The sequence below is a fragment of the Rhincodon typus genome, chromosome 7 (genome assembly GCF_021869965.1).
Source record: "Rhincodon typus isolate 14 chromosome 7, sRhiTyp1.1, whole genome shotgun sequence".
NCBI lineage: Eukaryota > Metazoa > Chordata > Chondrichthyes > Orectolobiformes > Rhincodontidae > Rhincodon > Rhincodon typus.
In genome coordinates this window covers 95,594,142-95,606,242 of record NC_063338.1, presented here as the reverse complement: position 1 = coordinate 95,606,242, position 12,101 = coordinate 95,594,142, and the positions used below count along the sequence as shown (strand labels likewise).

The 12,101-nt window shown below is 42.7% G+C and overlaps 1 protein-coding gene across 1 annotated transcript in view; it reads right to left on the bottom strand.

Annotated features, from left to right (window-relative positions):
* usp37 (ubiquitin specific peptidase 37) overlaps positions 1–12,101 on the bottom strand; it is a 52,526-nt gene that overhangs the window by 39,980 nt on the left and 445 nt on the right. Inside the window, exons 2-3 of the mRNA XM_048599282.1 lie at positions 4,077–4,284; positions 1,333–1,492 (exon numbers count right to left, since the gene is read on the bottom strand). Coding sequence (XP_048455239.1) covers positions 1,333–1,492; positions 4,077–4,232 — 316 coding nt within the window. The 5' untranslated portion in view covers positions 4,233–4,284. The remainder of the gene's footprint in view (positions 1–1,332; positions 1,493–4,076; positions 4,285–12,101) is intronic.

Below are 12,101 nucleotides of genomic sequence, written 5' to 3'. Positions count from 1 at the left end.
TCGGGTCCAGTGACCCTTCCTCAGAACTGCTGAGCTTTTCCAGCAACCTTGCTTTTGTTCCTGATTTACAGCATCTGCGGTTCTTTCAATTTTTACTCCCTTTTTTTAATGCTGGATTTCTAGCATCTGCAGTATTTTCCTGTTTCAGAATCTATCAACTCATTGGGTACTCAGTAAAACTATAGAAATAGTTATTTTACTTTGCACATTTTCTTTTTTTTAAAAAATTCTTTGATTAGTTCTGTCCCTTTGAAAACAAATTAGGTGTTGAATGCTAAAATCAAGAGCAGACAATGCTGGAAACATTCAAAACAAAGCACTGAAATACTCAGAATCTGGCAGCATCCATCGAGACGGAAAGAGAGAGAATTGACATGTTCGGTCATTGATCTTAAATCAGATCATACTTGCTGTTGAGTAGATTGGGCTAACATCCTACAGTTTAGAAGAATGAGGGGCGATCTCACAAATACAAAATCCAGAGAGCGCTTAGAGGCTGATATCCATTGATTTTCTAAAATATGTGCTGCTCATGGGCTCAGAGCGAGGGGTCAGCCACATCGGAGATAAAAGAGAAATTCCTTCACCTATTGGTGGTGAAGCTTTAGAATTCTCAATCCAGTGAGCTATGAACGCTGTGGAGATTACAGCTTTTTAAGACACCAAATAAATCAAGGTTATGACAGACAGCCAGGCAAGTGGAGGTAAGGCACAACAAGATCAACCATAATTTTACTGAATAGCTGAGCAGGCTAGAGGGGCTGAATGGCTTAGACCACGGGGAAGCAATGGTCTAGTGGTATTATCACTGCACTGTTAATCCAGAAACCCAGGTAACGTTCGAGGGACCTGGGTTCGAATCCCACCATGGCTGCTGGTGGAATTTGAATTCAATAAAAATTGGGAATGTAAAGAGTCCAATGATGACCATTAATCAATTGCCACTTGTTGGGAAAAACCCGTCTTGTTCACTATGTCTTTTAGGGAAGGAAAATGCCATCCTGACCTGGTCTGGACTACATCTGACTCCAGACCCACAGCAGTGTGGTTGACTCATAACAGCACCCTGGGCAATTACAGATGGGCAATAAATGCTGGCTTAGCCAGCAATGCCCTCATCCTGTGAATGAAAAAAAGAAAAAAACCTGCTCTTCGTTCTTATGTTGATACAGAAGAATGACTACAATCTCACTAAATTATGGAGCTGACTTGAGAGGCTATATGGTATTCTCCATCAAAGGTTTTACATTTCTACAGCCTGCATTTGCTACCCGACAGCAGGTCCAGATGGGCACCTGTTGGTACATGTTCCATCGTGAATGCAGCACTCACCTGCATGGTTTAGGCTCTCCAAGTAATCCTTCAGGACTAGAGCTTCAGTGCTTGGAGCCTTGTCAATGATCAGACTGCTTTTATCCTGCAGCGTCAGCAGCAACCGACTATATTGTTTCATCGAGGGGCTAATTTTCACCACTTTCACATTGTGGCTCAGCTAGATACAGAGACGGAAGGAAAAAGGGGATAAAGAAACTGATGTCAGAGAGTCAAGTCTCCCATCTTAGCTAAAGGCCAAACATAACCATAAATAGTGAAGCTTGTTTGAATGAGGATCGATGAAAACACCTCAGCACACTCCAGAACCTCCAGCACTCAGTCAACTTATTTTGAACAAAAACAAAAATTGCTGAAAAAGCTCAACAGGTCTAGCAGCATCCATGGAGAGAAATCAGACTTAACGTTTCGGGTTCAGTGACTCTTTTTCTGTACGTCCATGTAAGGGACAGTGGACCCGAAACGTTAACTCTGATTTCTCTCCACAGATGTTGCCAAACTCTTGAGATTTCCCGGCAATTTCTGTTTTTGTTTCAGATTTCCAGCATCTGCAGTTCTCTCGGTTTTTCAACTGACTTCAAAGTTTTATTTTAACCCCACAATTTGCATTATCCAATAAATTAAATTGGATGGTGTAAATAAAGCAAAAGTGAGAATTTAGTGTTTTCTTTTAATTAATGGGGGATTTGAATTAAGCAACTTCCATTTAAGGGTATACTGCTACAGAAGTTTTAGATGTTTCAGAATGCTATCAAGCTAAGGGAAAATACATAGCTAGAAGAGAATTATATTGAAGTTACAACACAGAAAGGGTCCCTGTTGGCCTTTATCCTCCACGTGCAGGTACAATTCCCCCTTAACTGTCACATTTCCAGGTCCCAGTTTTTTTAACTGCTTGCTGAAAATATTATGAATATTGCTGCAATGCTTCATTTCATTCATTAACTCGGGTAGAGCTTGCTGTCTCAATCCTCAAAAAAAACCAAAGATTCACATCCATGTTGCTTCTTCAATCTACAGCCAATCTGACAGACTGGAGCTATTGCTGGTACTGAGGTCATCGCCATCACTCCCCAAACAATCACCAGTGTGAAGTTATGTTTCCCCATGTATAATCCTGCTTCAATATGATGCCACACTGATGGTTCAGATTTGATTCCTCTTTTGCCTAAAAGAGAAATTATGTACAAGAAACTCCACTTGACTTTTTCCAAAACTCAAAAATCTCAAAGGGAGTTGCAGACAATTTAATCGTTGGTTCATTTATGGCCTCTTGTCTCCTATTTTCCATTGATTTAGGAGGTTTACATCACTTTCTCACGTTGCTCCAGGGAACATTCCTTCATTCCAAGCCAGGTCAGTCATGGCTGTCAATCAAAACTGATCATGTTCTGACCCATCATCCACAAAAGGGCAAATGTTCTGCAGGAGCCAGAGCCCAGGATGATAACGCTGCCATAGTTCAAAGCCACCAAAGGCATCTAGACCTATTCCTCAAACACCTATGTGTCCGCCGACCTTCTGCCTCCCAGTCCAGAAAGGTATAAAATTTCTCAGCCATTTTCAATTTCTGTTGCCCTCCTGCACCCCCAACTAGACCATGGTCTCATCTTTCTCAATCTTTAATCACTTGCAAGCAAGCAAGCCGATGTTTGTGCTTCGTCAATTCTGGACTCTTGTACACCCCAATCTCCTTCAGCCTAACTGCACTAGCCACATACAACGTCAATGCAGACCTGAGAGGCCTAATGGTCTCCCTTCTGTGCTGTACTATTCTAAGATTAGCCGACTGAGAAACAGCGGCCAAAGCTTAAGCTCAGGAATTTCCCTTCCTAAACCTCTCTCGCCACGTCACAAATGTGGGAAAACCGACATCTTTAAGAAAACTTTCAGTCACTTGACACAAATATTGCTTTATATGTGAAACTCTACCTGATGATGCTCCTGTGAAGCACGTGGCAGCATTTTACAAGGTTTGGTAGTAACTTTTCCAATGTAAGCTGTTGTTATTCCATGAGTTCAGAGGGCCATGGCCTGCGGAATGATGAGATACTGGGGCAACTACCAATTTAAAAAAAAATTTACCACTCAGTTACAGTGGGAAAGAGGACTTGCACACACAACCACACCGGGTAGGCCGGTCTGTCAGCTCTGTTCATTGATTCTATTAGATTACAGCTGACCTGTATCTCAACTCCATACACCTGCCTTGGCTCCATAATGCTGAATGAATTCAGCTATCAGAATTCTCATTACTTATTTTGTGAAAATGTGTTTTCCTGACAGTGGCATTGTGATAATATCACAGGGTTAGTGATCCAGAGGCCCAGACAAAAGGTCTGGGCGACATGGGTTTAAATCCCAACATGGCAGCTGGTGGAATATGTACTGAATGGCCAGAACCTATGAAATGATAACGGATTGTTGTAAAAATGCATGTGGTTCTCTAATGTCTCTTGGGAGAGAAATCCGCTGCCTTACCTGGTCTGGCCTACTTGCAACTCCAGACCCATTGCAAAGTGACTGAATCTTAACTGCCCTCTGAAATGAATTAGCAAGTCACTCAGTTTAAGGGCAATTAGGGATGAGACACAAATTGTGGCCTTGCCAGCAATACATACATACCAAGAAAGAATAAATTTAAAAGCTGAGCTCTAATTTCAAAGTCATTTTCCATCCCACCCTCGACCGAGGCTTGTTTCAATTTGCTGTACAGGACCACCAGAATTTTATCACCTTATTACCTGGAACGTTTTCGCAGGACCTCCAGAATTGAACAGCACAACCAGAGAAGCTTTGTTGTCTTTCTCAACAATTTCAAAACTGCCTTCCCTCCACTTGGTGGTGCCAGTCTGGATGCTGTTGATCCGAATCTGACCATGAATCTTCATGGATGCCATTGTGGAAAAGATTTATTAGGTTCTCAAACAGCTGTGAGCTCCACCATCAAATCTGAAATTAAAAAAATGCAAATCATTTTTAAATGGGATGGCTTTTTCTGCAGCTGTCAGCTCACCAAGAGAAAAATAAAGGGCACGTTCTGTTCTCAGGAGTGTAAAGCAGACCTGGTAGGGCAGTGACTGCCCAAATCTAGCTGCCCAAGGTGTTGTTAATGAAAATCCTCCTCCTTCAACTGCTGCAGTCTATACCGTGATGGTCTCCCACAATTGTGGGAAATAAGAGATTGGACTGTAATTGCAGCTGATGATGCTGTTATGTTGTTGCAATCGTCCTTCTTGGCAGAAGAGGTCACAGGAGAGGAAAGTACTGTCAGGGCAACACCGATGACTTTCTGCAATACGTTCTGTGCAGCTACAGATTGCTGGTGATCTAAGGAAACTTTACACAACACATTTCATCAACTGTTGTGTGTGCCTGAATGAAGGTGCCCTGATCGACAGCATCGATCAGTGATACTTGTAGTCATGAGGCTAGGAACAAGTAATTTACAGAAAACAGGTACAAACATTTGCAGCCATGTTCCACCCTTATGCAGCATGACCAAAAGGTTATAACAGTTGAGATTACAGTCAAGGACAGCTGAAACCTTGAACTAGTTCAAAAGGAAGTGTGCATGGTGAAAGCATACAAGTTTTGCCGCCAATCTGCACTGACGACAAAGTACAAGAACCAAGGAAACACCAACTACCTCACCTCCCACAAACCCACAAGTACCTCAACCTTCATAATCACATCCAACTGACCTGACAGATATCATCTCAGACACAGGATGAATTTTCCAGCGCGTTCTTCACTCAATCAGTGCAGATTATGATGTTTTTAAGGGGGTGGGAGAAGTCACTCACCATCATCTCAGTCCCACTCCCTTAGCTCTGCCTGGTGTTATGGCGGATCTAGATTGATTGCTCATCAATGCTGTGTCTTCCCAGTTATTGGTGCAGGACACAAACTGTCAGTCGGGGGAAGTAAACCATCTCCACCAACAGAAAAAAAATGACCCAGCACAAATATTTCTTGCTATTTTGAGTTCCATATAACCAACTCAGAGAATAATTTCAGTTCTAAGATTCTTTTCAAGATGTGATTTCAGAAGTCTTGAGCTTCATGTCAAATCACTAATTCCTCTTCCTATAAACCAGCTTCGCATCTTTGACGTGGTTACAACAATGAGTCTCTCATTGTCTGAAAAACAAAATTTAAACGTTTCTACATCAATAAATGAAAGTATGTGGAGGGTCACACTTACCAGCATCTTATGCTAGTTTACAGTCACCTGCACCTCAAAATCTGCAGAGACAGTTTGTTTGGGAAGTTGAACGGTCAGTCACTGATAGCGAACTGTAGGCACTAACTTCACTCAGTGACTGGACAGTGCAAAATGACCGAGCTCTGCACTGACATATATGCTTCCTTCACAAGGCGCACAAGCTACAATGCACATGGCAGTAAAACACACTGTTCAAAAGGGTGCTGCTGTCAGTTAGAAACACACATTATTCATGTACCTGACAGAACATTTAAAACTTGGCAACTATGGTATCACTATACCAGCACCTCCTAACACCAGATCTCCAGTCTCCATTTATTTTCCGCAATCTTCAGTAGTGGTTTCTCCAGGACACACACGCACCATGCTTGATGCCACTCCACATGCAATATTTTGCATAAACAAACAGAGACATCCAGTGATACCTCTCCAAACTATTTACCAGACATCTTCCTCAGATGTAATTCCCGATGCTGCTCTCCAAGATGCTCAAAAATGTTACCAGTAGAATCTACTCTGGTCAGCTTTGATCTCCATGCAGACTACTGTTTTCTTCCAAGCTGAGCTTTAAATCCCATATCCTTACCTCAATCACCAACTTATCACAGTGCTCTTCCTACAGCCTGTTAAGCTCCACCTATGTTCACTCAGCTCATTCAAAATCTAGCCATACACATCCTATCCTACACTCAACATTGTGAAGCAATAGAATGGCAGTCACCCAAACTACACGTGACAAGAACATGTTTCAGTGGGGAAGCATTTGGGAAGTGATCATAATGTCAAGTTTCAAATTGCTTTGAAAAAACAAAACAAACAAACAAACAATCAAGGCCAACTACAGTGGCTACTAAAGGGGTTGACGTGGATTGGAACCTAAGACCATTAGGCAAAAACTCGAACTGAACACTGACTAGCTTTTGTAAGAGTTATGGATTGGTATAGAATACATGGCCGAGAGAGAAATAAAAAAGTCATTGTGTATATTTAAGGGTGAAATAGATTCTGGATCAATAGGGTTATGGACAAAAAGCAGGAAAGTGGACACAAGGAGAGTCGTTTCTTTTTATTTTTCTAAAGAACTGATCACTGACTTCAGAAAGAAAAGAGAAGAACACGCCCCCATCTACATCAATGGAATGGAGGTTGAGAGGGTGAAGAGTATCAAGTTCTCAGAGTGACAACAGCTGACAATCTGTCTGGGACTTCTCATGTAGATGCGACAGTCAGGAAGGCACAAAAACGCCTCTTCTTCTTCAGGCAGCTCAGGAAATTTGGCATGTCCATAAGGTCCCTCATCTACAGACACACCATTGAAAGTATATTATCCAGGTGCATCACGGACTGGTATGGCGACTGCTCTGCCCAGGACTGTATGAAACTACAGAAGATGGTGTGCACAGCCCAGATCATCACAGAAGCCAACCTTCCATCCATGGACTTCATTTACACAGCTTGCTGCCGCAGAAAGGCTGTCAACATTAGAGACCCATTGCACCCCGGTAATGATCTCTTACAACCTCTTCCATCAAGCAGAAGATACAGAGGCCTGAATACATGTATCAGCAGATTCAGGGACAGCTTCTTCCTTCCCATTATCAGACTGACGAATGAACTCTCTAGCCTCAAATAACCGTGGTAGCAGCGCTACCATTGTGCCACCTGTTCCTACTTCTCATTGCTCTGTATGTTGCTTGACCAGGAGCTAACAAAGGTCAGCAAGCACAGGGTTGATAGCAGAACAGGACTTGCTGCAAGTTTAGACATGGGAGGCAACGTTTTGGATGACCGAATGTGGGAAACCAGCCAGAAATCCATTAGAATAGGTTTTATCAGATGAGCTGAAGCATAGTTGAAGTCAAGCAATGTTACGAAATGGAAATAGGTGGGCTTTAAGAGATTGCAGAGATGAGGTTGGAAGATCATCACAAAACAAAGTGGGACACCAAGGTTGTAGAGACTGGATTAATTGCCACCAGAGACAGGGATGGAATTGGAAGGAATGGAGCTTGATTAAGGGGTTCCCTTCTTGATATTTAAGGAACGGATACATCTGCTCATCCAGTATTGGATGTCAGATAAACAGTATGATCATTTCGCAACAGTGGTGGTGGCGGCAGGTAGACAGGTGTCATCAGTTTTCAAATGAATGCAAATGTTGTGCTTTTGGACAATATTGCCAAAGGGAAGCATGTAGATGAGAAACAAGAAAGGCAAGGATTTACCCTTGTGAGTCACCAGAGGTAACAGTGCTGGAACAGGAGAAGCCACTGCAAGATTCCTGGCTATGAACAGATTGAGAAGAATAAAACCAGGCAAAAGCATTTCCAATTAGCTGGATAATAGTGGAGAGGCATTGGAGATGACTATGTGGGTAACAGTGGTAAAGATACAGACAGGCATGAATAACAAAGAATGAAAGTTTACTTTTATCCCAGTCACCACCAGAGGTGATGTGACTTTAATAAGTTCTGTTTTGGTACTCAGTGCAAAAACCTGATCGGAGTGATTCAAATACGGCATTGCAGAAAAATTAGGAAAAGATTCAACAAGAACATGTTCAAGGATTCTGAAGAGGAAACTGAGGTTGAAAGGGGATGGTAGTATTTGGATAAGGACTGATTAGAGACAGTCGACATCGTTTTGTGCGTGGGAAATTGTGTCACACAAACTTGACTGAGTGTTTTGAAGTAACAAAGAGCACTGATGAAGACGGAGCAGTGGACGTGACTTATATGGACTTTAGTAAAGCATTCGACATGGTTCCTCATGGTAGACTGGTTAGCAAGGTTAGATCACATGGAATACAGGTAGAACTAGCTATTTTGGATACAAAACTGGCTTGAAGGTAGAATACAGAGGATGGTGGTGGAGGGTTGCTTTTCAGACTGAAGACCTGTTACCAGTGGTGTGCTACAAGGATTGGTGCTGGATCTATTGCTTTTCATAATTTATAAAGATGATGTGGATGTGAACATAGGAGGTATGGTTAGTAAGTCTGCAGATGACACCAAAATGGAGGTGTAGTAGACAGCGAAGAAGGTTACCTCAGAATACAACAGGACCTTGATCAGATGGGCCAATGGCCCAAGGAGTTGCAGATGTAGTTTAATTTCGATAAATGTGAGGTATTGCATTTTGGAAAGGCAAATCAGGGCAGGACTTGTACATTTAATGGCAAGGTTCTGGGGAGTTTTGCTGAACAAAGAGATCTTGGAGTGCAAGTTCATAGTTCCTTGAAAGCAGAGTCGCAGGTAGACAAGATAGTGAATGCGGCATTTGGTACGTTTGCATTCATTGGTCAGTGCATTGGGAGGTCATGTTGCAGCTGTAAAGGACATTGGTACGGCCATCATTGGAATACTGTGTGCAATTCTGGTCTCCTTGCTATAGGAAAAAATGTGGTGAAACTTGAAAGGGTTCAGAAAAGATTTACAAGGATATTGCCAGGGTTGGAGGGTTTGAGCTATAGGGAGAGCCTGAATAGACTGGGGCTATTTTCCCTGGACCATCGAAGACTGAGAGGTTTATAAAATCATGAGGAGCATGGATAGTGTAAATAGACAAGGTCTTTACCCCTGGGTGGGAGAATTGAAAACTAGAGAGCACAGGTTTAAGGTGAGAAGGGAAAGATTTGAAAGGGACCTAAGGGGCAACATTTTCACACAGAAGGTGGTACATGTGCAGAATGAGCTGCCAGAGGAAGGGGTGGAGGCTGGTACAATTACAACATTTAAAACGCATCTGGAGGGGTATATGAATAGGAAGAGTTTAGAGGGATATGGGCCAAATGGGACTAGATTAATTTAGGATATCTGGTCGGCGTGGACGAGTTTGACCAAAGAGTCCGTTTCAGTGCTGTATATCTCTGACTCTAGTTTCCACGGATTGAAGGGGCAAAGGTTGGTTTTATCGAATGGGGTAATAACAGCAGATTTGAAGCAGAGACGGCACAACAACTTAAGAGATCAGAGTCACTTGTGTGGAGAAAAGGATGCTGAAAATGGCATTCTAGATGGGATTCATCCCAGATTCATGAGGGAAATAAGGGTTAAAATTAAGAGGCTCTGCCCATGATCTTCCGATCCTTCGTTAGATATTGGCGTGTTAACAACCCAAACATTACATCCCTATTTAAAGAAGTCAAAACCTTCAGCTAAAGGTCAGTCAGCCTACTTTTGTTTGTGGGGAAGCATTCAACATCATAATCCAGAACAGAACACACACATGACCACCCCTTTCTACAAATCTATCATTTAGAAACATCAGTTTTCTGGACGTTTTTTGAGCGGACTGGAGTATTATTTCAGTGCGATGCTTAAGAAGCAGAAACATAGAAGAAACAGTACTTACATAATTTAACTTTTCTTTACTACTGCTTAAAGCTATAACACTGTTTTATGTTTCAGATAAATCTTTATATCCGAATGGTTTCCTGTTCACACACTTCTGTTTAGATATTCTGACATCATTTCATAATTACGAAAATTCTGGAATCCAGAAATGACTTGGTCTCCAGCATTCTGAGCTCGACAGGTTTTAGTGCAGGCTTATTAAAAGCAAATAATTCTTGACCAGCTCAATCGAATCTGCATTTGGACTGCTGTTCTCTCTGATACATATTAATGGCTTAAATTCTTCTTTCAAAGTACTCAAACTTCGGTCTATAGTTCACGAATAATTTGCAAACATCGTAAATAATGAGAAGCATTACCAGAGACTTCAGGAGGACACTGATGAGACATGGAAATACATGAAAAATTAAGTGTGTTGGTAGGAAGAAAGAGAGACAAGATTAACTAAATGACAAATTTGAAGGGAAGGTCACACAGGAACAGACAGACATGTACACAAATGTTCAGAGGCAAGTTCATGATATTGCTTTTAAATAAACCAAATCCTTAAGGTTGTATTCAAAGTAGGGCCATGGAAACTTTTACATCTGACCAATCAGCTATACAGTTCATCAGTCAACATCTGATCACAAAACCATTATCAGCACTCCTGGTGCATAACTTGGAAGCTATATCCTTCAAACTCTGAGTAAGACTGAACAAACGGCTCCCCCTTATCAACTCTGGCAGTTACTGTGTGCAACACAAACCACTAAGTTTTCGAAACCCTCAACAATACAGGCAGTAGGAAATAGGAAAACAGCAAAGTTTTGGAACACTGTGTTAATTACAAAGGTGTACTTTACAACAGCGGCTGTTCCAAAGACTATCGCATTGGGAGCTAAAAGCATATCCTGAGATTGTGAAAGAATATACAGAAATGAAATTTTAAAAAAAAAATCAGGCTGTTTGCCCTGGATGGTGTCAGGTTTCTTGAATATTATCAACCAGGCAAGTGGCAAGTATTCCATCACATTTTTAAACTAGTGCCTTTTAGATGGTGGACAAGGTATTGGGAGACAAAAGGTGAACATAGTACTTGCACAGACACATTGCAGGTCAATTTGCATTCTGGTCCCTTAGAAAGGGCATCATACCCAATCCCGAGACCTCTACACATTTCCAATACTGGTATCAATATTGGGGTCGAAGGAGTCTTTTGGGAATGGAATTTGACATTTGTGGAAATGGTGTTATGGATGGGAGGGCTAGGTATAGTGGAACAAGATGGGCTTTAGGCAGAACAGAGTTAGAGAATGGTTACTATACTGGAGATAGCAGTGGCTCTTAAAAAAACAAAAACAGAAACAGAGACTGCAGTTTGGCAGATTCTGTAAGAAGCAGCAGAGTTAACATTTCAACTCCAGTGACTCTTCAACAGTAAAGAATAATTCACTGAGTTCCACCTGGGAGCCTTTCCTCAATCCTGCAAATTTCTCTCTTCAGGTAATGATCCAGGTCTTTGCTTCAAAAGTCATGAATCCTTCACACTGTTTCTCCCCAGCCCTACACACACACACACACTCTCTCTCTCTCACCTGCTTCCACTGTGCACTCTCTCCCACGGTTCCACAATCTCTCTCCCCTTTTTCAGTCACTTCACCCCCAACAGTTCTCTCTGTTCCATACCTTCGGTCTTGTGCTCCCTCTCTGTCCCCCAACCCCATGCCCCCTCCCCTATAGGTACAGTTAAGCTCCATCTCTCTGGCCCCATCCTTGAGATGCAGTACCCCTCTCTGTGCCTACCCCCCTCGCCCAGATACAGGTATTTCCCCTGCTCTCTCTGGCTTCATCCTCGAGTGCAGTGCCCAAGACCCTCTCCACCCCCACCATGATACAGTCCTTTCCTGACTCTCCCCTCAGGGTGCAGTAGCATGGCCCTCTCCTTTCCTGGGGGTCCAGTACTCCCTGATCCCCACGGGCACAGTACCCTCTGTCTGTTCCCCCGATACCCCCAGGCACATTACTTTGTCTGTCTCGCCACCCCGGGGTACAGTGCTCTCCCTCTCTTCTCCTCCCCCCCAACCCCCAAAGGATGCAGTACTCTCTGTCTCTCCCCCAGGGGACTGTACCCTCCGTCTCCACACCCCCGCCTTCCCTCTAGGAGTCTGGTACCCTCTGTCTCCACACCCCCTTCCCCCTAGGAG